Source organism: Corythoichthys intestinalis, chromosome 10 (assembly GCF_030265065.1).
Source record: "Corythoichthys intestinalis isolate RoL2023-P3 chromosome 10, ASM3026506v1, whole genome shotgun sequence".
Taxonomy (NCBI): Eukaryota; Metazoa; Chordata; class Actinopteri; order Syngnathiformes; family Syngnathidae; genus Corythoichthys; species Corythoichthys intestinalis.
Window position 1 is genome coordinate 14,679,499 of NC_080404.1, and position 26,827 is coordinate 14,706,325.

Consider the following 26,827-nt stretch of genomic DNA (forward strand, 5'->3'; position numbering starts at 1 on the left):
GGCTAAAGCAACTGACAACATGACAGCAGTGGCATCAAAGTGAGTACAATAAACCGGGGGTTGCAAGCCCAAAATGGTTTTTGTTTTGTTTACTTGAATGTTTTTGCCAAGATTTTGTGTGTTAGCACTACACTTCTCGTCTTTTGTGAATCATTGGTGTACACTGTGTAGGCTATTAGTCACAAAATTAATCAACAAAATAACCCCTATTTGTCTGTTTCTAGACAAGTCAGTGACACTGATGATGATGTGCTGCGTAAGGAAATGGGCTTATTACTGGAGCCAATCACAGTGTCAGGCCAACATGTGTTGTTGGTGGCTCAGAAGCTCAGCATTCAGCCCACCTTGACAGTGCACAAAGAGGAACTTGTCACTGCAGCACAATCAGTTTTTCTGGGTGTAGTCAAAGTATGGTTTGCTTTACAATACATTTATACATTTAGAAACTCTATCCTCACAAAGACAATAATAACAATCACAATACACCGCAGTACCATGGTACGATAATGTCAAACCTTGCCAGGGTGTTGTCGAGATGCTTTGGCGCAGCCATTTTCTAAGTATTCCTATTTTTGCTTCCCCCCCTCAGGTTCTGCTAGTGCTTGACAACTCTACAGTAAGAAAAATTCTTTCAGCTGCCGCTAAAGTGACCGAGCATCTCTCCGCGCTCGCCTCCTGCTCAGATATCCACTCACTGCTCAGGGTTTTTCAGGTATTCTCCGATGCCTTGCTTTTACTCAGCCATCTGACTGGGGAGAGAGCAGACTCTTTAAAGGACCCCCTACAGGCCAAAGACCTTAGAAACAACTTAGAGACCCTGAGGAGGTGCATACCCATGATGCACACTGCTACCTGCACCACCATCAAACACCCAACGAGCAAGGAGGCGCAAGATGCCAAGAGCTACATAATTGACAAAGTGAAGAGCACAGTGGATGACATTGTTAGCACACTGAAAAGCGAATGTCAAAGCGGACCCCTGGGACCTGGAGGTTTTTACACAAAAAAGAGGAAACTTTTATTTCAATTACTGGAAAGTTGGTCCAACTTGTCGATGCTGCCAGGTCGTGACTTGGATTGCCTGGTTAGAGATCTTGTGTTTCACTGCATGGCCGTGGCTAACCTTTCTCGAGGAGAGTTTCAGCACAGACTAGTGCTCCACTGTCGACATGTTCTTGACTTGTGGTCTGACATAAAACTGATCCTTAAGTCCCCAGAGGATCACGTGGGACACCTTCAAAACATCTGCACTTCATTAAGGGAACTCCAACAGGGTCTCGACAGAGCAATGATGACTGCCATTCTTCACCAACTATTAGACATATTTCTGGTCACAACATCTGCATTCAAAGAACTTTCTAGAGTCGTGAAACTAAGTTTGGACGCAGATTCCTCCACACAGATCGATTTGAGCTTTCTTCAGTCACCAGTAGAAGAATTCATATACTACTTGGATAGAATGATCCAAGTTGCCAGTTTTTTCTCTGCTATAGCTGATGATGCAAAGAGCCTTGAGAATGTGGAGAACTCCAGAGTGTGTCTTACCAGACTCCGAGCCCAGATTGCTTCTCTGTCCCTGGAACTAGCTGACAACTCTGTGGAAACGCTTCAAAAGCTACATGAAATGTTTCCCAAATGGGAAGAAGGGGTCAAGCAGTTCCAGGAAGCGCTCAGCATTGTCATGGAAATCAGGGAATTTACGAGTATTGCCATTAAAGAGATGATGAATGAGCACAGTGGTTGCGACGCAGCATACAGACAGCAAAACTTCGAGCTTTTTAGTGGACACACGACCAACCTAATATGTCACATGCAGCTGATGATGGACATAGTCAGGAGGTATTTGGACCACAGCGAAGACCCCATATATAGGAACGGCCTTCTGGTGCTGCTTAAACAAGCTCAGCTTTGTCAAAGCAAAATGAACCAATTGGTCAGTGACACGCTTTCAGGTCAAAAACTGGATGTGGAGTACTATTCAAACTTCTCTGACAATGCTTATGCTGCTATCCACCATTTTAATGTCCTCAGGGAAGGACTGGATGGCCGCCAGCACCCACATCTACTCAGTCCTTCGCGGGAGGACGCTCGTAAACCTGATCATTTAGAAGATGAGTCTTGCAACTTCAATGAGGAGCGCGGGCTGAGAAGTTTGGATTCCTCAGTTTTGGATTTCATTGAGACAGAAACAGAACGGGATGAGTCTGAGTCAGATAAAGAATTGATGGAAATGGAGCTGTCTCCTAAATTTGCTGACGATTTAGGCAGAGATGTCTTAGAGGAGCCTAAAATTATTCAGAAGCCTTTCGAATTTGAACTTTTACCCATCCTACAAGAAGTTGTGACCGCGACAAAAGAAAAAGATGTGGTAGTCCTCAGCCGGGTGTGCACTGCTGTTCTTGAACTGTCAAACTGCTACTCCCAAGCAACGAGGGATGCTATAGCCATTATGGATGTTGTCGACAATAAGACTTTGGAGAGCTTTCGGGCTGAATTGGTGTCACTGACACCTCAGCTAGTCCAGACTGCTCAAGAAATGGCCATGAGTTCATCAATGGGCATGGGGAATGTCTCCAGACTCTGTACGCAGTTTTCTGACCTCATCAACAATATTCGCAAGGTTCTGCTGCCAGGAAGCGAACCCTGGTTTCACATTATTTACTCTGATCTGCGACGACATCAGTCATCTAAAGCCGATGTGAAATGGCAACTTGCTGAAGCGATGAACTGGTGTGCTGACACTGTGCAACTGCTGACATCATCACATGTAACCCCTCAAAGTGACAACCAGGAGACACTGACGCTTTTGCACAACAAACTGAACAAAGCCCAGAACAACACAAGATACCTGATGGAGTTCATGGCTTCATCTGATGGTCAGGTTGATCAGCTAGAGGGACTCTGCATCCTCTGGGGTTTATCCGTTCAAATTTTGTTTAATTCTCTCGATCGAATTTTAGGTATATCACAGATAGCCAGCCTCCACACTCCTCAAATGCAACTTTCTTTCTTATCAGAGTGCTCGCTGAGAATCCAGGAGGCTGCAAGGCTAACAAGTCTAACTTGTAAAAGTGTGTTTCACTCAAAAGAGTTGACCGCTTACGAGGGTGAGCTAAAGATGTTGACTGAGCGCTACCTTCAAGCTGCGAATGACCTAGGGGTAATGCCTTGTATCATGCAGCTCACGAAACCAGAGATCCTTCAGAGGACTCTTATCATTAAGCTGAAAGAGCTCTTTAGGCTTTTAAGCAAAGCAAATGAAAATTATGTGACAACACTCAACATGCTGGTCACCATTGCTCATTTTGCAGCAGAGCAAGCTGGGGAGAATGAATCCAATGAAGCACAGCAAAGATTTGAAAATTCTGCCAGTTTACTTCTTGAAAATGTAAAAGATGCCACCCAAAAAGTGGAGGACAGCTTTAACTACATGCGGGATTCTCGTGAACGTGCCAACCTGCGTGCCATCAACACCAATCTGTCTTTTTTTATGTCTGATATCATCAGCCAGCTACGTCTCATAGCGCAAACCTGCTCAATTAGTGGCACATTTGATCTGGAGGTAAAGATTCAGTGTTGGTCAGCCAAAGCTCACTATGTGGTGGAAGAGATTAGCAAGCAAGATGGGATCCGCCAAGAGGTAAAGCAGAACATCAGAGCAGGATTTCAATGCACGTCAATAGAGGGATCTATCCGAAATGTCATCACAACATCCAATGATAAGAGATACGATGAAATAAATAAAGCTTCTTGTGAAAATGTTGCCGAACCAAAGATGTCAGCTTGTAATCAGTTTGAATCCACAAGTACAGCAAAACATGTAAGTATTTGTATTTACTTTATGTTTAACTCATGTTTAACCCTGCCTTACAGTTCTTAGACTCTGGCTTCTTCCCGCATTACAAAATGGTTACCATATTTTTCGGACTACAAGTCGCACCTGAGTATAAGTCGCATTTTGGGCGGAAATTTACTTGATAAAATCCAACACATAGAACAGACATGTCATCTTCAAAGGCAATTTAATATGAAAATACAATAGAGAACAACATGCTGAATAAGTGTACAGTGCATGAACAGCGAAATGCGAATATACTGTCCTCACCAGGATGCTACGGGTCGGTCCTGGCTATACAGCGAGCTAAACTCCCAAATGACGATGCTGGACGTTCGTATAATTTGCTGAATCAATTTCGTCCTCGATACCAAACAGGTTTGCATCAACGTAATAAATGATAATTAGGTGCTATTACAGCATTGACACAAACGGTTAGCATGCATTCGCTAGCATTAGCACATCGTTCAAACAACCACACAACTGGCTCTAAGTGTCCGATCGCGGGTGGAAAACACACAACAACAACAGAAAAGATCACACACACAGGAGTTGCCTCTATAGAGATAATTTACAAGCATAAACTATGAACATAGGTTCGCAGCTGTGTTTCTCTCCCGCTAACTCGCCCACTCACTCAGAGCTACGTAGCTGTCGGTCTTCTTCTGGCGTGTGAGCGCTCTTCTTCACATAAACAAGTGCGAGTGCGTCCCCACATGGGCGTGAAAGCGCCACAAACTGAAAGCATGCATTTCAATATAAAAAAGTAAATAATACAATTGAACACACATTGCCAAAGGCAGAACGCGAACATGGCCATAGCTATTAAGAGTTATTCAGATAAAGAGGTTACGCTAGACTTTTTCGTTGTCTGTCATTTTGACTGACAGGGTCATAAAAATCCAGTCATAATCTATTTTCACCCGTCACTTAAATTTTTAAAATGATGATAATGACATTGTGGTGACCATTTGTTTGGCATAATTCACCTTCCGTACTTGTGTGTCCATTTGGCCGAGCGCGTTACCGGCTACGACACAGTCACGTGACAGACACTTAAGAGCCACGCGCGTTCCAGCTTGAATAGAGAGCAGCACAGCTACAGCGGCTGGACACAGCAATTCGAGCTAACAAGACTCTTAACATTGCATACCGCTTCAACATATTCAATAGTATTTAGTTTTCATTCATTTTAAATTAATACTCTGTCCGAACAAGCTTAACAGAGAATCCACACCGTGCCATCACACATCAAGCAGATGAATATGTAACTTTTTCTCCGCACTGACAAAAACAGCTGACTGTGGCTCCAGTAGCTAGGCTACATATGGAACAATGAAATTAACAGTTCACCTGTTGTGGCCTGAACGCATTCTCACACTTTCCTCCTGGTGCACATGGACTTGAATTGCGTGCCCGCTTGTGCAGTCCCTCTTTTTTCACCTCTTTTATCAACACCATCGTCGTTTTGGGGCTTTCTGAAGAAACTTCGGACACTCAGTTGCCTTGACATTTTTCAGAGTAAGGCCAACGACGTCATGCATCAAGAGAGACAATAGCTAATTAATATGCTCACTCGCCACCCTGTGGTCTGGGGTGTGAATTGCAACCTGTCAAAATGACAGATGGACTTCAGTTTTTTCCGTCACCGTTTTAAAAAATCGGTCAACGACGGAAAATATTCGGTTAACGCGACCCCTGTTCAGATAACTATACCATAAAGAACAGCTAACAAGTTTACCAAACCACCAGTGTCACTCCAAAACACCAAAATAACATGTGAAATGATATCATAATGTGTTAATAATTTCACGTATAAGTCGCACCCCCAGCCAAACTATGAAAAAAACTGCGACTTATAGTCCGAAAAATACGGTACTTGTACTGCTTGAAGACTTGAATGCAAGTATTAATGTTAATAGTTCCTGTTTTTTCAGGGTACTTCAGGGATGTCAGCTTCTAATCAGTTTGGATCCACAAGTACAGCAAAACACGTAAGTATTGGTATTTGTTTTGTGGTTAACTCACATGCCTTAGTTATGAGGCTCCGGCTTCTTCGCGGAATCCAAAATGATTACTTGTACTGTTTGTAGACTTGAATCAAACTATTAATGTTAGTAGTTCCTGTTTTTACAGGGTACTTTGGATTTGTCCCATAGGAATCAGCACAATGGCTAAAAGTCCATTTAAACCTGAAAACTAAACAAACAATCACTGTATGTTAAAAAAAAAAAAAAAACTTTTAAGCATTTTTGGCTTGTAATTTCAATCAGGCTGCAAATGTATCCCAGTGGGCTGAATTGGTGTCCACACAGTCTATTAATGTAACGACACTGCACGGGACAGCAGCAACTCGGTGGAATCGGAGAATGACAATAGCTTTGGATGTAAAGTTTAAAAAAAACGCTCACAAATCTTGACAATCATTACATCAATGGCAATTACAATAGTTTTACATTTTTGGCCATTAATCAAGACTGCTTGGTTGTCGAGGTACAATGAAACTATTCTAAAGCCTGAGTTATGCTCCCGCATTGCGGTGACGGCGCAGCGACTACGGTGTCATTCGACATTCGATGGTTCTCCAGCCAGGTGACGCATTGCTCTGTAATTCACTGCCAAGCCACTTGAGGGGTGTGGCGTTATGTTTGTACAGTTTTGGGGCATGCTTTTTGACTACCTCTTGTCTAGTTTAACGGAGAAAAAATAAACAATGCAAAATGGAACGCTTGAATGTGGATCTTCAGCTCATCAACATTGGTGGAAACCAGCTAGCTGTGGCTGCTAGCTTCAAACTGGCGTCAAGCACTGCGTCCAGCGTTTTGCCCGAGGTCTGCAAAGCCCTCCAGCCCGATTTGTTTGCCGTGTTCTATAACCAGCCAGTGGGAAGCCATAGCAGATTTCTGGCGTCTATGGAACTTCCCAAACTGCGTTGGAAGCCTTGATGTTAATATAAAGATGTATCGTGTATCGTCTGTTGTTGAAAATTAAACATCAAAACAACTCTTTTGGCACTAAATATGTGCTTTATTCTTCGGATACTTGAAATGTGACACATAAATAAGTCACAGACTCACAGCAAACATATGTACACAATAAATAATGAAGTGCACCAACCAGAAATACGACATAAAGTGATAAAAAGCTGGCAGTTTTTGGCCAACTGGGTCATCACTTCGTGTGCCCACTCGATTCCGAACACACACGTCTCGGTGGTTCTTCCATATTTTTTATTCAATCGCTGACCTCGCCATTTGGCAATCTTTATGATGTCTTGACGAGACTTGCTCTTCGATGATACTCCCGTCGGCTTGGTCCATTTTTGCGTGTAGACAAATAATTTTTGATTCTATTCTACAATGGCGCTGATTTCGCGCTGAACCGGAAACAACACCTTGAGCGGACCAATCACAGTCCATTTCCGCCACGTCATATGAGTTGACGTGATGCTAGTGTTTGAAAATTCAATAGGAACACGTCAGGCTACAGCGCAGGGTCGTAAATCGGGTCTTCCTTGACAGCACAGGTCTGACGCAGAAGCATAACTCAGCCTTAAGGCCGAGTTATGGGCGGACCTACGCCGTCAAGGCAGACCCAATTTACGACCCTTCGCCGTAGCCTGACGTGCAGCTTCACAAAATTTTGACTACGCGTTTCGTCAGCGCGTGGTGACGTGACGCAAATGGACTGTGATTGGTCCGCTCAGACTGTTGTTTCCGGTTCAGCCCGAAATCACCACCATTTACAAACATTTTTGCGCTAACGACCACCTCCACAACGGTCTTCTGCGTTGCCTGCGCTTCAACATTTGTAGGATCAACATTTACTGTTCAATGTTGATGAGCTGAAGATTCAAGCGTTCCATCTCCGTTGGCATTGTTGTGTAACCGGAAGAAAACTAGAGGAAGTTGTCAAGAGTCCCCCAAAACCGTACAAACACAGAAGGATGAAGCATAACTCAGGCTTTAGAATTAATCTTAATGTTTAATTAAACACATTTAAGTTGTCATCAATGGTACAACAAATGATTCCTCAGTATGTTTTGATGGATACCATCGCAAAGCAAAATTGAAGATGAGATCTTGTTCATGTCTCATTTACATCTCTGAGAAATGAATCAATAATAATTAAGACCACAGTGGTTTTCTCAGTTTTCTCAAATTTGTCTCTTGAGAAATAAGTCTCATAGTGAGCATTACATGAGACGGTCTTGAAAATAGTTCTACTGGCACGATTTTCACAGTTGTCTCCTTTCAAGATCTCACCAAGAGACAACTATGAGTATTTGTGTCGATCTCAAATGCGTCTCAATTTTATCTCCTTACTTGGAGTTACAATCTCAGTAATGTCTGATATGGATGAGCAAAGTATTTTATTTCTTTAACTTGCCTCGAAGCTGCCTTTTTTGCTGATCTCGCGGAGCAACCTTATTTTGTGCCAGTCACAAATATTTCTCAATTTGATCTCCTTCCAGTCTCCAATTGCTCATTTTGGGTTTTCAAGATTCTTTCATGGTAAGAAAGAGTAGTGTCTGCTCTGACATGTCCAATCACAACTTAATCCATCTCATGCCAAAATCCGAGAAAATTTTATAATTGGTCAAATAATTAAATAACATTTGGTTCATTTGGTTCATCTTGTTCAATGTAAAAATTAGAGATGTGACCGAAAATCCGGCGCCGAACACTATCGCCCGCTACAAATTATCGGTTTTTGGTTTCGAAGACCGAAAGATTACCACAAAATAGTGTGAAAAAACTTTAGTCCTCTTGTTTGATGACATAATCAAAACAGGCAACACGCTGGCTGACGATGTTTTGCTAAAATTACTAGCTCACAGGCAACATATCTGCGATTTTGAAGGTTTTTTTTGAAATATCAAAGAAAAATATAAATTATTAAATCAACCAAAATATAATAAATTTTCTTCATCGCTGCTACACGCTCCTTCTGAAGCTGCTTTCCATTGATGTGCCGCGTCACATTGAGCACAGTACATCTGAGCTCGTACGTGGCTCAGTGGTAGAGAAGTCATTTCCCAACCCAGAGGTTGTGAGTTCAACGCTCTGTCCAGATGAATTCATCTAAGTATCCTTGAGCAAGACATTGAACCTCACGTTGTTGTTGTGTCACCAGCAGGTCGATGAGGATATACAGTAGTGTCAAAGTGCTTTGAGTGCCTGAAAGGTGCTGTGCAAGCATTTTTAATTAAGAGAATTTCTCTTCTCAAATATTGCTCAAACGTGGTTTTCTCAAATCAATCTTCTTTGTCTCAATGATGTCTTTGCTCATTTTGACTCATCACTTGCTTCTAAGGGTACCCTTAGGAGCACAAACTCAGAAACAATTAAGCAGAGAATGAGACAAATTTGAGATGATCAGATTTGTCTCACGAGACGAGGTTAAGCAACAGATGAGTAGCAAATTTTTGCCATGGGATGGCTGAGCTAGGGTTGCCAACAGTCCTGGATTGGGTGGGAACCTAGGTTGAGCTAACATCCTAGTGCTAATGACGCCTAAGATGGCTGTAAAAATATGAGTTGTGCAAGTTTTTTTTGTCTATATAATTTCTGTGCAGGGTGTTTTTAGTTTCAAAGAAGCATCTTCACTGACCTTCACGTCCTTATATCTGAAGCAAGAAAGTGCCAGCTGGGATCCTGAAGACAACAAGATAGTCCAGGAGACCAAAAAGATGGCAGAGACACTGTGTCAGATGACACAGTACCTGAGAAACAGAGGCCCGTTATTGGTAAGGATTAAGGACCTCTAGAGGGAACATTATATGACTTAAAAAAAATTAAATACTATCTTGTGTTACATTATCTTTGAGTTTTTTGTCATTTGTTAGAACAAAGAAGCGTTTGTGAGTGCCGTCAAAGATGTGATGTCAAACTGCCAGTCGGTGACAAACTTTATTCAAGTTATAGCCAACCATTGCCTGGATGCACAATGTGGTCTGGAACTCGCCCGCATTGTGGAGCAGATTCTCACTATCACCAACCAGCTCAGCATCCTTTCCAGGTCAGAAAAGGCAAACACATGCTGAAAAACAAAATTTAAGCATGAAAAGAAGTGTAATGAGATAATTTTATACATACTTTAGTGTCAATTCTGTAACACCTGGCTGCAAATCGTCTGATGAGATTGTGGTGAAGAACACACAAAATCTACTCCACACAGTCCTTAAGGGGGTCCATGCTGCAGAGACTGCCTGCATCACAGTAAGTAGGACAGACATGCATTTGTTGTATTGAATGAGATTAGAGATCTTTAACTATATGCAATTTCTCCGTTTGAGGGTTTAAAACAGCCTGAGCCGAACTCAGATGAAGCCGAAGCTACCGCGTTGTGTTTCCAGTGGAAAAGGAACTTGGAGATGCACCGAGCCCAGCAGACCTCCAACCCCAAAACAGATGATCTGGGTTTGAGGAAGATTTCATCGCACTCCATTGCACCGAGTCTTGCATCGCCAGTACAAGATGGCTCCAACTTGACATGTCAAAGGAAAGGTCACAATAGAGCTGTCCCACAATTTTTGCAATAAGCAGATACTTTACTTTGACATGTTTTTTTTTGTGTGTGTGATTTCTTACATTTTGTAGAACTATACTGTAAAACTGCATTGCTATATACTTTGTTTAACTATTAAATATATTTTGTAGCTACTTGAAGTTCCGCTCTGAGACCCCAATTTGGCCAAATTTCAAAATTGTCCTCTTTGCATGTGTGATACATCATTGGAAAGCTTAACATCTCAATTTTCTGGGGGAAGAAAATTTTTGAACAGGAGGGACTTAAAAAAAAAAAAAAAAAATTTAAACAGCAAAACCCTAACTGGAGGTGAGAGCACGCGAGAGCATAATTAAAGAAGCCATGATTTTAATGAGATATTATCATGCACTTACCTTGTTTCGATCCAAAAACTCCATGTAGCATGTATCATCGAGTGTCAAGACACAGATGTGAATGGCCACAGCTGGATTTTGGGGGGATTTTATGGGTGAAACTTGGTCATATAACAAGGGTCGCGATGCAGAAATCGCAGACATCAAGTAGTGGTCGAGCTGTTCATTTTCATATATTTACCCTTTTAAATGTACAAGGGTCGCGATGCAGAAATCGCAGACATCAAGGAGTGGTCGAGCTGTTCATTTTCATATATTTACCCTTTTAAATGTTTTTTTTTTCCCCGATTTTTCTTTGTTTGGATCGATTATGTATCATCTAAAATATTGGGGAAAATGCACCAGTAACGAAAGAAATACAATTAAGCGATAATTATGAGGTAGACATCCGATGACTTTTTTACAGACGCATATTTTTTCATTGTGACGTAATTTGTTTAAAAGTTTAAAATATGCGAGTGAAAATTTTTTTAGTCTTTTTTTTTTTTTTTTTTTTTACGGAATATTAGACATCAATTAATGATTCTAAGCTAAAAATGACAGACATTTCGAATAATAAATACGATTACTTACCTTTTTTTCCAGCTTAGTTGAAACCAAAGCGGTTGCGCGACGTCTGTAAATGGGGGTTTCCAGGGTAACACGGACAGATAAAAAACAATACAGGGACTTCATGCGCCATGAATCTGCTATGGCAGCATATAGACATATTGTCCTATTAAACACAACAGTTGTTTTGGCTTAAAATATAGCAGTTTATTTCAAAGAGGGGTACAAGAGCAGAAACTGCTTTTTCAGCCTTGTCTGTGTTTTCCGCCATATACATATACTGTATACACTGCTCAAAAAAATAAAGGCAACACTAACGTACCACGTTGTAGATCTGAATGAATGAAATATTTGTATTAAAAACTTTGTTCTTTCCATATTTGAATGTGCTGACAACAAATTCACACAAAAAGTATCCATGAAAATCATGTATCATCCCATGGAGGTCCAGATTAGGATTTATACTCAAAATTAAAGTGGAAAAACATACTACAGGCTAATTCAACTGTGATGTAATGTCCTTTAAACAAGTTCAAATGAGGCCCAGTAGTGTGTGTGGCCTCCGCAAGCCTGTATGACCTCCCTACAATGACTGGTCATGCTCCTGATGAGGTGGCGGATGTTTTCCCGAGGGATCTCCTCCCAGATCTGGACCAGGGCATCACTGAGCTCCTGGACATTCTGAGGAGCAAACTGGGGGCCTGTAGGAGATTCCAGGAGACAGGTAGTTACTCCAGGAGGGCTGGACAGGGGCATAGAAGGTCCTTAAACCCTCACCAGGATTGGTATACATTCTTTTGTTCAAGGAGGAACAGGATGCACACTGCCAGAGCCCAACAAAATGACCTCCAGCAGGTTACTGGTGTGAATGTTTGTTGTGACCAAACAATCAGAAACGGACTCGATGTGGATGGTCTGAGGGCCTGAGATCCTGTAGTGAGCCCCATGCTAACTGCCAATCACCGTAGAGATCGATTACCATTTGCCACTAACCACCAGAATATGCAACTATGCCACTGGCTCTGTGCTCTTCACCGTTGAAAGCAGGTTCAACCTGAGCACATGTAAAAGACGTGAAAGGGTCCGGAGATGCCGTGGAGAACGTTGTGCTGGGTGCAACATCATTCAGCATGACTGGTGTGGTAGTCCGTCAGTGATGGTCAGGGGAGGCATATCCCCGGAAGAACACACAGACTTCTACAGATTAGATAATGACACCCTGACTGGTATTAGGTATCGGGATGAAATCCTTGGACCTATTGTCATAAGCTACGCTTGTGCAGTGTGACCTGGGTTCCTCCTGGTCCATGACAATGCTCAACCTCATGTGGCTGTAGTTGCAAGCAGTTTCTGAAGGTAGAAGTAATTGATAACATTGACTGGCCCCACGCCTTACCTAAATCCAATAGAACACCTTTGGGACATTATGTGTAGGTGCATCTGGCAGAGCCAGGTTGCTCCTCAGACTGTCCAGGAGCTAAGTGATGCCCTGGTTCAGATCTGTGAGGAAATCCCTCCGGAGAACATCAGCCACCTCATCAGGAGCATGCCCAGGCGTTGTAGGGAGGCCACAGACAATACTGAGCCTCGTTTTTAATTGTTTAAAGGACATAACATCAAAGTTACATCAGCCTGTAGTGTGTTTTTCCACTTTCGAGTCCACCTTCAAATCCAGACCTCCATGGGTTGATACATTTGATCTACATTGATAATTTTTGTGTGATTTTGTTGTCAGCACATTCAACTTTGAAAAGAACGAAGTACAGTATTGGCCCGGATATAAGACGGCCCTGATTATAAGATGACCCCCTCTTTTTCAAGACACAAGCTTGAAAAAAAGACTTTTTGAACACCAAATTAATTTTTATAGAGAAAATAATTACAGTACATCCGAAACAATTGATTATAACAATATATTTGAGAGAAAAAGCTTGTTATTTTGCCTCATTCAAATTTTAATATCTGAAGATTTAAATATGTAAACTAAAGTGCAATCACATTCGTAAATGAATGGTTTATTTACATTTCAAAAACCAGAAGCCAATCTATTGTGATAAAACAACAAAATTGCAATAACTGCATTAACCATCAAAGTGAAATCTAACTGCAGTCTTGAAACAAATCTGAATAACGAAAAACATTGCAATAAAAAATTGCAAACTGGTTAAACTTGAGAGAAGCTGAGATCTGTCATGACAGAACATGGCTTCAATGATATCTGGCGCTATCTAGCGTCGTGAATGGGTATAATGTCTAGACCGCGAATATAAGACTACCCCCTCATTTTCAGTCTTATTTCAATGCAAAAAACACCGTCTTATATTCGGGCCAATACGGTATTTCATAAAAATATATCATTCATTCATATCTACAAATGTGTTAGTGTTTCCGTTATTTTTTGAGCAGTGTATATACTGTAAACCACATGATAACTGAAAGAGAATCACAAATATTGACCGATAATATTTAATGTTGCAATTAAAGTAGTGGTTCACATAACCGTCTGTCACACAGCTGAAGTAAAATACTGTACATTCCAACTCAGTACTGTTTTACATCAGGTTGTGGTGCAGATATTTAATTCATGTTAAGATATGTACAATACACCGCGTTCAAAAGCTGATGAGAACAAAGGACATTCACCAATACTTCTACTAAACTATGAAAATGTTATTTAAAATGTGAAAATACAAAAAAAAAAAAAAAAAAAAAAAAATCCAATATGGCTTTAATTTCAAATACAAACTCATTTTGAGGCAAAACGTTTGGTATAAAAACATTTAAAACAAGTGTTAATTCAAGTGCATCTCAATAAATTTAGTAGTTCAGTTAAAAAAAAAAAGGAACGCTGAAATCTGATCAATGCACATTAAAGAACCTTATTTGCTTGTTAAAAATTGAATCGTTTCCCATTTAATAAATATTTAAATCTCTTTTGACATTTGTTTTTTTTGGCAGCTGAAAGCTATTTTCACAATTAGACAGGTAGTCCCCAGGTTACGACATACTCGACATACGCGCTTTCGACTTTACGACACCAGAGGCTTGACCGCAATTTCGTCTCCCTTCGTTTTTTTTTTTTTTTGTAAGTCACAAAAACAGTACTTTATTGTACCTCACAGTATCTTATTTTTTACTTTATTAATTACGTGTTCTGTCCTCACCAAACGGGAAGTTGTTCAGCTTTACAGACAGCAAACAAGGCAATTATGCTTTTTACTTCACTTTTGACAATTTGTAAAGCTGTAAAACACATGTAAACCTATGTTCAGAACGACATGCATTTTAACAACATTTGACACAAAATAATTGGTGTTCAAACGTCCATATAGTCTGATCAATATGTATATTTAGTAGATTAAATTAGCCTTATTTGCCTAACAAAAGTCTACTAGCTTAAATGCTACGAATGCTAACGTATTTACAATTCTTATAGCAAATTGCTCACACACAACTTCACAGAATGTAGCTGTAAACTTAATTACAAATACATACACAAACATATATTAGCTGAAACAACTTACAGCTTTATGTGGGCCAAACCAGAATGCAGCTATCCTTTATCCATGTCAGACGCCTGAGTCTGCTTCTTAGTCATACAAGGCGACAGTCCAGCCAGACACACCGCTGCTACCAGAGGACAGTGTATTCTCCATCATTAAACAAAAATACAATACCTTGGACTTTTTGGATAGTTATTTTGAGGTTTAGGTGTACTTAAATGGTTAATTCCAATTTATTCAGAAATTTGTTACGTCGCCAGCATAGAAACGGAACTCGTTCGTATCTTGAGGACTACCTGTATATTAATTTGAACGACGGAAAGATACTCCATTTTTTTTTTTTTTTAGAAAGGATGATTATCCTATCATATTGAGTTACTTAGAAGCTTGTCACTAGAAAATGTGTATTTTGTGAAATGCTAATGGGCGTTACAAACTGAAGGCATGTAGACTATATTAACAGAACTATCAATTGTGCGTACATTTAAATTGAGACACTGAATGTAGTAAAAGGACCATCTCACATTGCAGGTTGAAATATATTGTAGGTAAATGCACTAAAGACAAGAATCTGAGTTTTGTCTATTACAGCTAGTTCTATTACATCCCTGCTGACAACCACAGAGCTGGTGGTCATACAGGAGTCATAGAACCGTAGTTACATTTGTAACTTTCATTAACTTTTTGACAAATCAATAACCTAGCTAAATTACTAAATATCATTAACATGCTCACTCCTAAACCACCCACATACAGTATGTATAAAGTGAAAGTACATAAATAGAGTCATAGCTAAATAACAATTGACATGTGTATTTCATATAAAAATTCAATGCTTTACTGGGAGAAAGGAGACGCTGTGGGGTCAAAGGTTTTGAAGACCTCTTTGAGAGTCCTGTCTTCCAGCTCTTCCTCCCTCATCTGCTTGGGTTCATCAACCAGAACTTCTTTTTGCTCCTTCTGTTCCTCGGCAACCTCTGCTGAACCTGGTCCTACCAGTTTGGCCTGCCTGCCCTCAGCATACTGAGGTCTGATCAGGCCTGCCACCGCTTGAACCGGCAAATTATGTACTGCGTGAGGGGTGCTGATGCAGTCTTGGTGGGGTGGAGGTGAGGAGTCACGCACGGTCTGATTGTGATTAGAGGCAGCTTCCGTGTTTTTTGTCTCATCCTGCGAGACATGACTCGGGGAGGCAGGTTGTGTTGGAGGAGTGTCTTTCTTCACTGGATGTTTGAGAATACCCGCTCTTCTAGGAGGGTCTACTTGATCCTTTTGAAATGGCTCAGTCTGATTGCGGGGGTCATACAGACTGATCCCTCCTAGGATTCTCGTGGGACTTTCCAGGACTCCCCCTGAGGAAGCTAACCGTGGCGCATAGGGCGGCAGTCTCTCAGAAAGAGAGGAGCTAATGTTGGTCTTTTGCAACTCAGGTTCCAAAACTTCCTCTGCAGGGGCTTCCTTCTGACCCGGCAGCTTGGAATCCAGACTTCCTGTACGTTTGAGTCTGGGGTCTAAATTCTTTATCTGACGTGGATCTACAGGTCTATCCATTGAGGATCCAGAAGGCAAACGAGCAAAACGTTCCTTTAAACGAGCCGCCGCCAATCTGGGGTCAGTCAGCGTAGGGCTTGTCGGAAGGGAGTGGTCCGAAACACTTGTTCTGTTCATCTGAGCGTCAGCGATCAGAGGTGGCAGTGGTAAATTGATGGAGTGCTCCTGTTTTGGTATCGGAGATGGGATTAAGTCTTCAGGGGCCCAAACTACTGTTAAAGCGAAAGCCGGGCGTTGAAGCAAAATATCCACGCGAATATGGCTAAACTGCTTCAGTTGGCAGCGGGGGTCTCGCAGCATCACACCCGGACTGGCCTCCAATGGGATAAGGACTGCTCTGTCACGGAGTTCCCTCTCCCCTTCCTCATCCTCATCTCCAGTGAGCTTTTTTTGGCCAGTTGACTGGTTTTGCTGGCGGTAGGAACTCGACTCGACATGTCTCGGTTTCCTAGGGTCCCTGGATAGTCGTGGATCCATACCTGCATCAGACTCCTTTTTCATATCTGGAGGTCTCTGCCGGGGATCTGCCTTCACACGTGGGTCACTTGGTTGAGTTCGCTCCTTGACAAGTCGAGGGTCACCCAGAGGTGCTGTAGTGACTGGTGTTGTGGTCTTGGACTGCTGCATCTCAGTCTGCCTCTTGAGAGATTTTAGGATTGACGTGACACTGCTCCCGCCCTCTTCGTCACTGGAGTACCAGTTTGTTATTTCGTCTGAAGGAAAAGATAAAATGAGTTGCCTGATCGCCATGCTTTTGATGGAAAAACTTGAGGACCCGAATAGGGACTTGCCTCTGTTTGTATTCCTATCATCTTGACTCTCTGCTCCCTGCGGATTGCTCTCACATGGCTTTGACGCTGCCTGTTGCTGGGTCAGGTGTAGAATAATGGCTTTCTGCACTGCTGAAGGTAAAGACTGTAACTGGACATCTGGAATCTGCTGCTGGAGGTTCTGGATCTGGTTTATTCCGGGTTCCACTAACACAAAACAAAAACAAATATCCATTTTAATTTAGGTAACTCAAGATTCATATTGTGATCCTGGTTTTAACATGACACAAACCTTGATGGCTCACAGACTGTTTTTGCAGCAAGTTGTTGAGAAGCTCTAGTGGGTTCTGGGCCACTGGTGGAAAAGGGAAGAGGCTCTGCAACATCTGAAGTTCAGGTACTGCAGGGAATGGAGGCCTCTGACAGTTGGTATTTCCATGAAACACTGGTGTCTGACCAGATGGGATTGGCTGCTGCATTGGGTATCCATGTGGCATCTGCTGTCCAGGAGGACTCTGGGCACTCATGGGTGGTCCAGTTGGGTAGCCAACGGTGCCTGGTGGCCCCAAGGAAGGGATTGTGGTAGTATCAGAGCCTGGAGACACCAAAGCTCCACTCTGTGTTTCCTCCGGTCTTCCACTAAACTGGTCAGTGTCTTCATTGGGATCGGGGCAGTTGGACTCACTCGTATAAAAATAGAATGCAGAATTAATCTTAGGCTCACTGAAAGAATAGTATACATGCTTGTGATTTGACTTACTTTAAACCAATCTTATGAGCTAGGTCAACAGTCGGTTGAACACTTATTTCAAAGATGGAAGGAATCTTCCCTGCCTGAGAAGAATCATCTGTTGGGCTGCTGTGACCCGGCGTGGGGAGCAGGCCCACACCTGGAGGCGGCTTTGGAAGTGGGGCGATGCCTTGTTTTCTCAAGTCCTCCAGCTCCAACTCATCCTCACGGGCGTTCTCCTCCTCAGTATTAATGATCTTATCATGTACCCAAGAGAAGAAGCTCTTATAGTTTTAGATTCTAATATGTAGCGCCTCTCATACGCCTTGAATTTGTCTCACCTTATTGAGCAACTCTTTTGTCACATCAGTGAGATCATCATGGGAAAATTTGCAGTTCTCCCCTTGATAGCACTTGGCTCCAGTATGAAAGAACTTGCAAGGATATTCACGTTCAAACACTAATTAAGGAGCCTCACAGAATAGACACTTTGTTTTACATGGTCATGCATGATCATGAGTGAAGGATATTGTGCATGTAAATGCAATGGTCTCCTTTGCTGCAATATCCCTGGAGATAGAATTTACAAAGTTCTTTCTTCTTATCCGGGATGACCAGTTCATGTTCAAATTTACACTGCTCTCCCTGCAGAAAGCAACACTCAGTTTTTCATGTTGGTGTATTTTATTGAACATGTAGACGTGCTGCAATGATAACTCGAGTAATGTGATTAGAAAAAAGCCTTGAATCAAATTTTGCTGCTTCAAGTATTCTTTTCATGGAGTGGTGTTGTAATGGTTTGTTTTGAAAGTGTTTGCATTTAGTTTAATGGATTTTGGGGGATACACTGCCTTCTTGTGGCAACAATGAATATTAAATAACTCATTTAACATGGCTGAATCCAGCTGATCACTGTTAAGAGCAGCATAAGCTAATATGTTTTTTTGTGGATTCGTAATTGTTTATAGGTATATTTAGCTGTTTTAGTGGGAATATGTGATTGAACGATTTCTTAAATGTACTGTGAAAAAAGTTAGCATTGTATAGCATTTAAGCTAGCGGACTTTTGCTATGCAAGTAACCAAATTTTTCATTTGCTGTGTTTAGATCCTCATTTGTTTATTTTTAAATAACGTTTGAGGCTAAGCTCAAGTATTTTAACTTATTTTTAAATCAAAGTGCACATCTGCATAGTGTGAAGAAAAACTCGGGATTTTTTTACGTTGGCATTTAATGTTTTTTTGAAAGTGCAATCTTAGCAAGCCTTTACTTCACATGTCCTAAAATCTTTTCTGCAAAGCATTAAATGTTCCTAATCCGAATCCTCCATTATTCGAACTAACCAGTTGACAGATTAATCAACTACTAAAATAATCGATAGCGGCAGCACTAACATGTATACAGTGAACTCCCGCATACCATATTGGCCCAAATATAAGACGGCCCTGATTATAAGACGACCCCCTCTTTTTCAAGACTCAAGTTTGAAAAAAGACTTTTTGAACACCAAATTCATTTTTATACAGAAAATAATTACAGTACATCCAATACAAATGATTATAACAATATTATTTTATTTTTATTTTATTTATTTATTTTTATTCTGTGATTAAATGCGATCTTTTGTCTTCGTTTCTACGTTGTGTTGATTTAAATGTGATTTTTATGATCTTCATGTGATGTAAAGCACTTTGAATTGCCTTGTGTTGAATTGTGCTATATAAATAAATTTGCCTTGCCTTGCCAATATATTTGAGAGAAAAACACGAAGGGAATCTAACGCTCGCGTAAGTCCCGTATTGGCCCGAATATAAGACGACCCTGATTATAAGACGACCCCCTCTTTTTCAAGACTCAAGTTTGAAAAAAAGACTTTTTGAGCACCAAATTAATTTTTATACAGAAAATAATTACAGTACATCTGAATCATGATTATAACAATATATTTGAGAGAAAAGGCATGTTATTTTGCCTCATTCAAATCTTAATATCTGAACATTTAAATATGTAAACTAAAGTGCAATCACATTCGTAAATGTATGGCTTCTGGTTTATGAAATGTAAACAAACCAATCTATTGTGACAAAACAACAAAATTGCAATCACTGCATTAACCATCAAAGTGAAGTCTAACTGTAACTGTAGTCTTGAAACAAATCTGAATAAGGAAAAACATTGCAATAAAATAATGAAAACTGGTTAAACTAAAAAGAGTAGCTGATATCTGTCATGACAGAACATCGCTTCAATGATATCTGGCGCCATCTAGCGTCGTGAATGGGGAGAGTAACTGAGATCTGTCATGACAGAACATCGCTTCAATGGTATCTGGCGCCATCAAGCGTCGTGAATGGGGAGAGTAGCTGAGATCTGTCATGACAGAACATCGCTTCAATGATATCTGGCGGCATCTAGCGTCGTGAATGGGTATAATGTCTAGACCGCGAATATAAGACAACCCCCTCTTTTTCAGTGTTATTTCAATGCAAAAAAAAAGTCTTATATTTGGGCCAATACGGTTTTGCATTTGCCAATTTTTTGCTGGTGTCAAAAAAAAAATAAACATTTGTGTAATCAATAGGTAATCACAAACTTTTTCACGCCATGCTTATTAAGGTAGATAGTAGTTAATGAACCTTGATGCAGCGACCCTCCAGGAAATACTTGCAAATGTATCTTCCATTGTGTTCCACCGTGTGTTGACTGATGAATTCTTTGCTCATAACGAGTCTCTTCTTCTGAAAACCAGAATTTTTGACTTCCTGTTAAATAAAAGATAAAAATTTTAGCACCCAACAACAACTTGTTGCAAAAACTGATTTTGTCCTGGACATACAGGAGCTATGTCTTCCATGTCCTGGTCAACCCCTCTGCCACGTCCCCCACGTCCCATCCAGGGTTTCCCCCCCTTAATCTTTTTGTTAAGCGACCCTCGTCCTCTGCCAGATCCAATTCCTCTGCCTCTTCCTCTTTGCCCAACTGCAGAAAAAAATAAAATCCACACGTATTATTGCTAACATGCCAACTTGTTTGAGATGAAAAATATTTACTAAATATGTCCTTACATTGTTTCAGGCCCCTCATGTTCCCCCTCCTCCCCATCTGCTCCTTCGGATAGCGGCCTTTTCCCGGGCCAGATGTTGAATCTTTAGACTGCATGTACTCGGATTCCCCATCATAGGGATCCTCCTCATCTTCGTAGTCGTAGTTGTCATCGCTGTAATCACTATATTTGTCGAAATTTGAGTTTTTGTGAGGCGGTGACTTCTGCAAGCTACCGCGCGACCCTTTCTGGTCTCTTCCATGCTGGAAAATCAAGAGTGATAATTGGTCATCATTAACTGTCTGCATGAATTTAAGGTAGGGTGTATAGACACACCTGAACATTCTGAACGTCACAATCGCGTCCAGATCCATGACTGGGCCTGTTTTTGGGTCTCCCTGGACGGTCATAATCTGAGTCATAGCTGTCAGAACTGGAGCTACTTGAAGAAGAGTGATGCTGAGGAGATGGACAAAAACAGCAAATAAAATAATGGTACAAATCCAACATTTTAAGATTAAGTATCTCACTTTTTGTCTGTCCCGTCTCCTCCTTTTCGACCTTCTCTTCTCCTTGGTCTTTTTGTAGCGTTTCCTTGAGTGCCGGTGTGACTTTTCCTTTTCTTTGTCCCGTTCCTTCTCCTTTTGCTTTTCTTCGTTTTCAAACACCTCTGGAGCCTCCTTGTTTTCTTCCTCTATCCCTATTCCCTCATCGTCAATTTCTCCATCTTCCAACTCCCCATCCTCTCTGAAATGGTTTTAACCATTTACACACACACACACACAAAATCAAAGTCCTTGTAGTTTTTAACTTTTCCAACACATATTTGTTTCATAATTTATTTAAAACAAATCATGATTTTAAAAACCTTTAATGAGGTTCAAAGCAAAAAAGGAATTTGTTGCATTTACTTATCAGTCTTACAGAAAAGTATACATTGAAAAAGAAAATGTACACAAATCTAAAAAAGTTTTTTGCTGGCCTACATTTTTTAAAATTGACTTTGGTTGAGAGGCGCACACTCCAAATTAGTTGCCAGCAACAGGGCACATTTGAACAACGATTCATGTTAACAATCGCACAACATGTACAATTTGGTGTCTGGGAGAAAGCTGCAGGACACATCGGAATAATCTAAAAACATCATTGGTTTCTCCATATATGAATTGAGAGCAAAATTAAATGAATGAGCTATTTAAGATCAAAGTATTGATAGTTTAATGGCAACATTTTTTGAATTATTTAGCATTGTTCTTTCAAAAGCACAATAATAATTACATTAATATGTTATTTTCTAATTAATGTCAAAACTAAATTAAGTACATTTTCTTACCAAACTAAAATGTACAATTCCAAATACTTGTTTCAATTACTGTTGTTAAGACTTTGGGCGAAAGGCTGGACTATACCCTAAACTGGTTGCCAGTCTGTCATAGGGTACACACAGAGACGAACAACCATTGGCACGCACTATCACTACGCCAGTGAGTAGGGATCGATCTCACCGTCTGTATCGAAATCAGACGAATGTACCACTACACCAGGGGTCAGCAACCCGCATCTCTAGGGCCGCATGCTGCTCTTTAGCGCTGCCCTAGTGGCTCCCTGGAAATAAATGTTTCGTTTTATTTTAATATGGTTTCTGCAGGAGGACAAACATGATTCTAATTCATTACATTGTAATGAAGTTAAACTTCATTACAATGTAATGAATTAGGCAGCATCGTACAACATAGTCACGTAATGTGTCATTATAGGATTTATGCGGGGAAAATACATATTTAATCATGAAGGCTCATTATGAATTTGTAGCCATAGTTGTAATTTTGATAATGCAGTAGGCTAATAAAGACACATACAGCATGCGTTGCCTTCATTATAAGGCTTACATAAGACTTTCATTTTTTTGCGTCTCCAGACATACTTGTTTTTATCTTTTTTTGGCCCAATTAGGTTCTTTCAACATTTTGGGTTGCTGACCCCTGCACTACACCATCAGTATGGCTGCAACAACTATTCGATTAAATCGAATAATAAATTAGTTGCCAACGAATTTGATTTTTGCCGACAGCTATGAGCAGTCCCGTTGGGGTGCTTGTTTGTGTGTGAGGCTGCATGCGTGCGCCAGTAATTAGAGAGAGTGTTCACTGCTATACTCAGGTTTAGTTGCTAAATCAATTATATCGTATTGGTCCGAATATAAGACGGTGTTTTTTGCATTGAAATAAGACTGAAAAAGTGGGGGTCGTCTTAAATTCGCGGTCTAGACATTATACCCATTTACGATGCTAGATGGCGCCAGATATCTTTTAGCAATGTTCTGTCATGACAGATCTCAGCTACTCTCAAGTGTAACCAGTTTGCATTATTCTATTGCAATGTTTTTCCTGATTCAGATTTGTTTCAAGACTACAGTTCCAGTTAGACTTCACTTTTATGGTTAATGCAGTTATTGCAATTTTGTTGTTTTATCACAATAGATTGGTTTATATACATTTCAAAAACCAGAAGCCATTCATTTACGAATGTGATTGCGCTTTAGTTTACATATTTAAATGTTCAGATATTAAGATTTGAATGAGGCAAAATAACATGCTTTTTCTCTCAAATATATTGTTATAATCATGATTCAGATGTACTGTAATTATTTTCTGTATAAAAATTAATTTGGTGTTCAAAAAGTCTTTTTTTCAAACTTGAGTCTTTAAAAAGAGGGGGTCGTCTTATAATCAGGGTCGTCTTATATTCGGGCCAATACGGTACTTACGCGAGCGTTAGATTCCCTTTGTGTTGTTATATCCAGTGTGCCTCCATCAGAGGTGAGTAAATGAAGCCAATTGTATTGTGTTCTTTGTTGATAAGACGTTACTATTTAGAACGGAGTGCTAAGCTAGTTAGCGATTATGCTAATTAGTGTCTTAAGTGTCCGTTTTTTATTGTGTTTTGGAGAAGCATATTAGCACTTGAGTTAGATAGTAAGGTTGTCTCATCCCTTTCTATAAAGAAACCACACACATAAACCCATTCATATAACAGCTTAGCGTCTCCTTTCAACACACTCACATTCAAACTTTAAATTGTCATACAAGAGAGTGTGCTTTGAAATTGGATTTTGATTGTATTTATGAAAAACTGTTTGATAAGGATAACTGATTCATTACAATCTGCCACCTCCTCATTTGGTTTTTTGTTTGTTTAAAGAAAATAAATGACTCATTGACACAATTTATATCAGCCCTTTGCCCACACAAAAATGTCAATCAGCAGCATTTTTTCAAAATTTGAATGAACAAGACTTTGGTGTGATTTGTGCAATGAAAAATTATTTGTATGTTTTATACTCAGAACCTTTATTAAAAACAAGTTTTATGTACTTAACTGTAGTCTACAACTGTGCTGTTTTAAGTTAGGAAGCTGTAATAAACTATTATTTTTGAATGAAAGTCATCCATTTTGTCTTCATTGTTACTTACAACATGCCTAAAACAACTTAAGCTAAATTTCGAAGTTAATTGAAAAAAATGCAGAAAATGAAACAAAAAAACAAAAAATAACATTCATCCATTAATCGATCATAAAATTAATCCTTAGATGCAGCCCTTACCATCAGTGACTTAGCAGTGTCAGAAGCCAAATCTTTATTCAATAGCTTTGATATACAGACTGTGATCAACTCTCCTCACTAGACATGTGCCGATTACTGGTTTCAAAGTATACCGTGGTATGAAAAAGGTTAGTAAACACTGTCATGAACGTTTCCCACCAGGTACGAGTTAATTCCAGCGTGTTTAGTGTGTCTAGCAGTGGTAAAACATGCAGTGGGTTTTTTTCCTCTCTGGCATTTGTCTGCGTTGAGAGTGTGTGTATCATGTAAGCATGGTACGAGTCATACACACGTGCTTTTTATGGAAAATAATTCAATTATTTTTGTTCTGATGGTAATAATGTTGAGCTGTGGCCGTGGGTTTAAACTCACTTAAAAGACTGCGTTTATTTTAATTTTATTTAGATTTTTAACTTAATAATATCGTATACTATTTCATTTTGCTAATATGTTCTAAAAAATAAAAATCCAGTTTTTTTTTGTTTTGTTTTAAACCAGGTATCTTTAAGGTTATCATACCGTCAAAATAACATACTGGCACATGCCTATGAGTCCTTACTAGTAGACAAATGCACACAAGTACAATGACTGGGGCAAACAAGTAGAACATCAACTGCGTGACATTCATGCACATCAGGAAGAAATTTGACATTTCTAATAAGCCAGCTTTGTTAGTAGTGATGGAAATCTCTGCACTAGTTACCATCTGCAACTACTTAAGCAGTATGAGACCAATAGAATACCAATATCTAGCATGCAGTTAACTCGTTATTATAATTTTTAAAGATCTATATTTAATCTGTGAGCGCTTGTTGGATTTCTTTGATACTCATCTTAAAAGCCTATGTACTAGTAAGGTCATAGACCCCACCAGAAGGACAACTAAGTATGTTTCTAGTGAGGCAAAAATACTAGTTGTTCGGGTTAGGGGCCAGGAGACAGCTATAGTCTGTGAAAAACAGTTTCCTCAATGCATGGACCATCACCATCATGTTAACCCTGAGTGAACATTGCTCCCCTGCAGTACCTCAAGCGGCCAGCAGAGGAAGCACATTACTAATATGGGCGTGTTGTCAGCTCATTGCTGCTTGCAGATGGCAACAATGCAGCCAGGAATTTGTCCTAGTACCAAGAATGATCATGGTCATGATGATGAAGATGATAAAGTCTGCCATTGCATGTAAATACTAGTGAATGCCACAGTATTAGACACAGGAAAGCAGAATAATTAAGGCGACACTTCAATGCACCAAAAAGGCATGCAAGGATTGCAAAAGGGGGCATCAGGAAATGTATAAACTGGCAAATGATGGGGGGGTCAACAGAAAACAAGCATGTCGAGGCACATCACTAAAACGCACAGATGATTGTGTTAAAAATGACATTAAGATTGTTACTCGACCTTTCGTCCCCTGCCAGCTCAGAGTCTGTCATATTTTTGTCAAAAACGGGGACTGGGGGACTGGAAACGAGGCTCACAGAGGCCATTGGAAATCAAATCTGCTTCACTTCTCTGTCCAGTACAAGATTAATTAACTCAATCAGTCAATGAGACGCTGTGTTGTGACAGATGCTGGAAGACTTTCGGCTGCAGGAAAAAAAACTCACGGTGTTTCATGTCTCGACAGAGACAGTGTACAGACACTCTCCTCTTTCATACCAATGACGTTTTAACTCTGTGAGCACAGCTCGATACCCCGCTTTGCTATTGTCCCGTCGGTTGACAGCCGCCATGGTGAAAGAAGAGAGCAAACGGAGAGAGAAACAATCTGTGTTGTAACCATGTTCGTTGATTTCAGCATCTTCACGGGATTTCTCAACAGCGATATCATCTCAAAATGGCTACTGAGAACCGCAGCACACATTCCCGAACGCTGTATTCGTCCGCACGTTTATAGCCCAGTGCGGATCTAACTGGAGACCTCAGTTGGCCGCCTGTGATTGGTTACATTTCTGGAGAGTCACTTCAACGGTGCTACCATTGGCTCAATTCACAATCAATCACCCGCCCACTCAAACATTTACAAGTGTATTCCTCAGATTCGTTATTTCGTCTACAGGAAAAAAAAAATGTTGTTGTTGTTTGTTGTTTTTCAGTTAATTTCTCCATGACGCTCACTTTCAATATTTAAATATTTCAAATTTAAATAAAAAAATAAACTGTAGACGCAAGCTATTGTTTAGATCCATGACAACTCATTTAAAAATACCCACGCTTTCCACAGTTTGACCACTAAGCGACGTTGTAACCCCCCAAACAATATAAATCAAATACCTTTATTGATAAATCCGAATTAGAGGAAACTACAAGTCCTTCAAAAAAATTAGCATATTGTG

At 40.3% G+C, this 26,827-nt stretch overlaps 1 protein-coding gene across 2 annotated transcripts; it reads right to left on the reverse strand.

Annotated features, from left to right (window-relative positions):
- Window positions 1–11,950: 11,950 nt before the first annotated feature.
- LOC130923392 (zinc finger CCCH domain-containing protein 6) lies at window positions 11,951–26,367 on the reverse strand. Of its 2 annotated transcripts, XM_057849069.1 has the most exons (13): window positions 26,099–26,367; window positions 25,893–26,003; window positions 21,417–21,633; window positions 21,223–21,345; window positions 20,909–21,149; window positions 20,680–20,822; window positions 20,480–20,605; window positions 18,374–18,488; window positions 18,185–18,294; window positions 17,874–18,100; window positions 17,406–17,797; window positions 17,135–17,320; window positions 11,951–17,056 (listed from the first exon to the last, which is right to left on the reverse strand). In XM_057849069.1, exons 2-13 carry the CDS (start codon window positions 25,976–25,978, stop codon window positions 15,630–15,632), a joined length of 3,393 nt encoding a protein of 1,130 aa, XP_057705052.1. In that variant the 5' UTR covers window positions 25,979–26,003; window positions 26,099–26,367; the 3' UTR covers window positions 11,951–15,629. The 2 variants fall into 2 exon arrangements, with proteins under 2 accessions (XP_057705052.1, XP_057705053.1); XM_057849070.1 differs by lacking the exon at window positions 25,893–26,003.
- Between the last annotated feature and the right edge of the window lie 460 nt (window positions 26,368–26,827).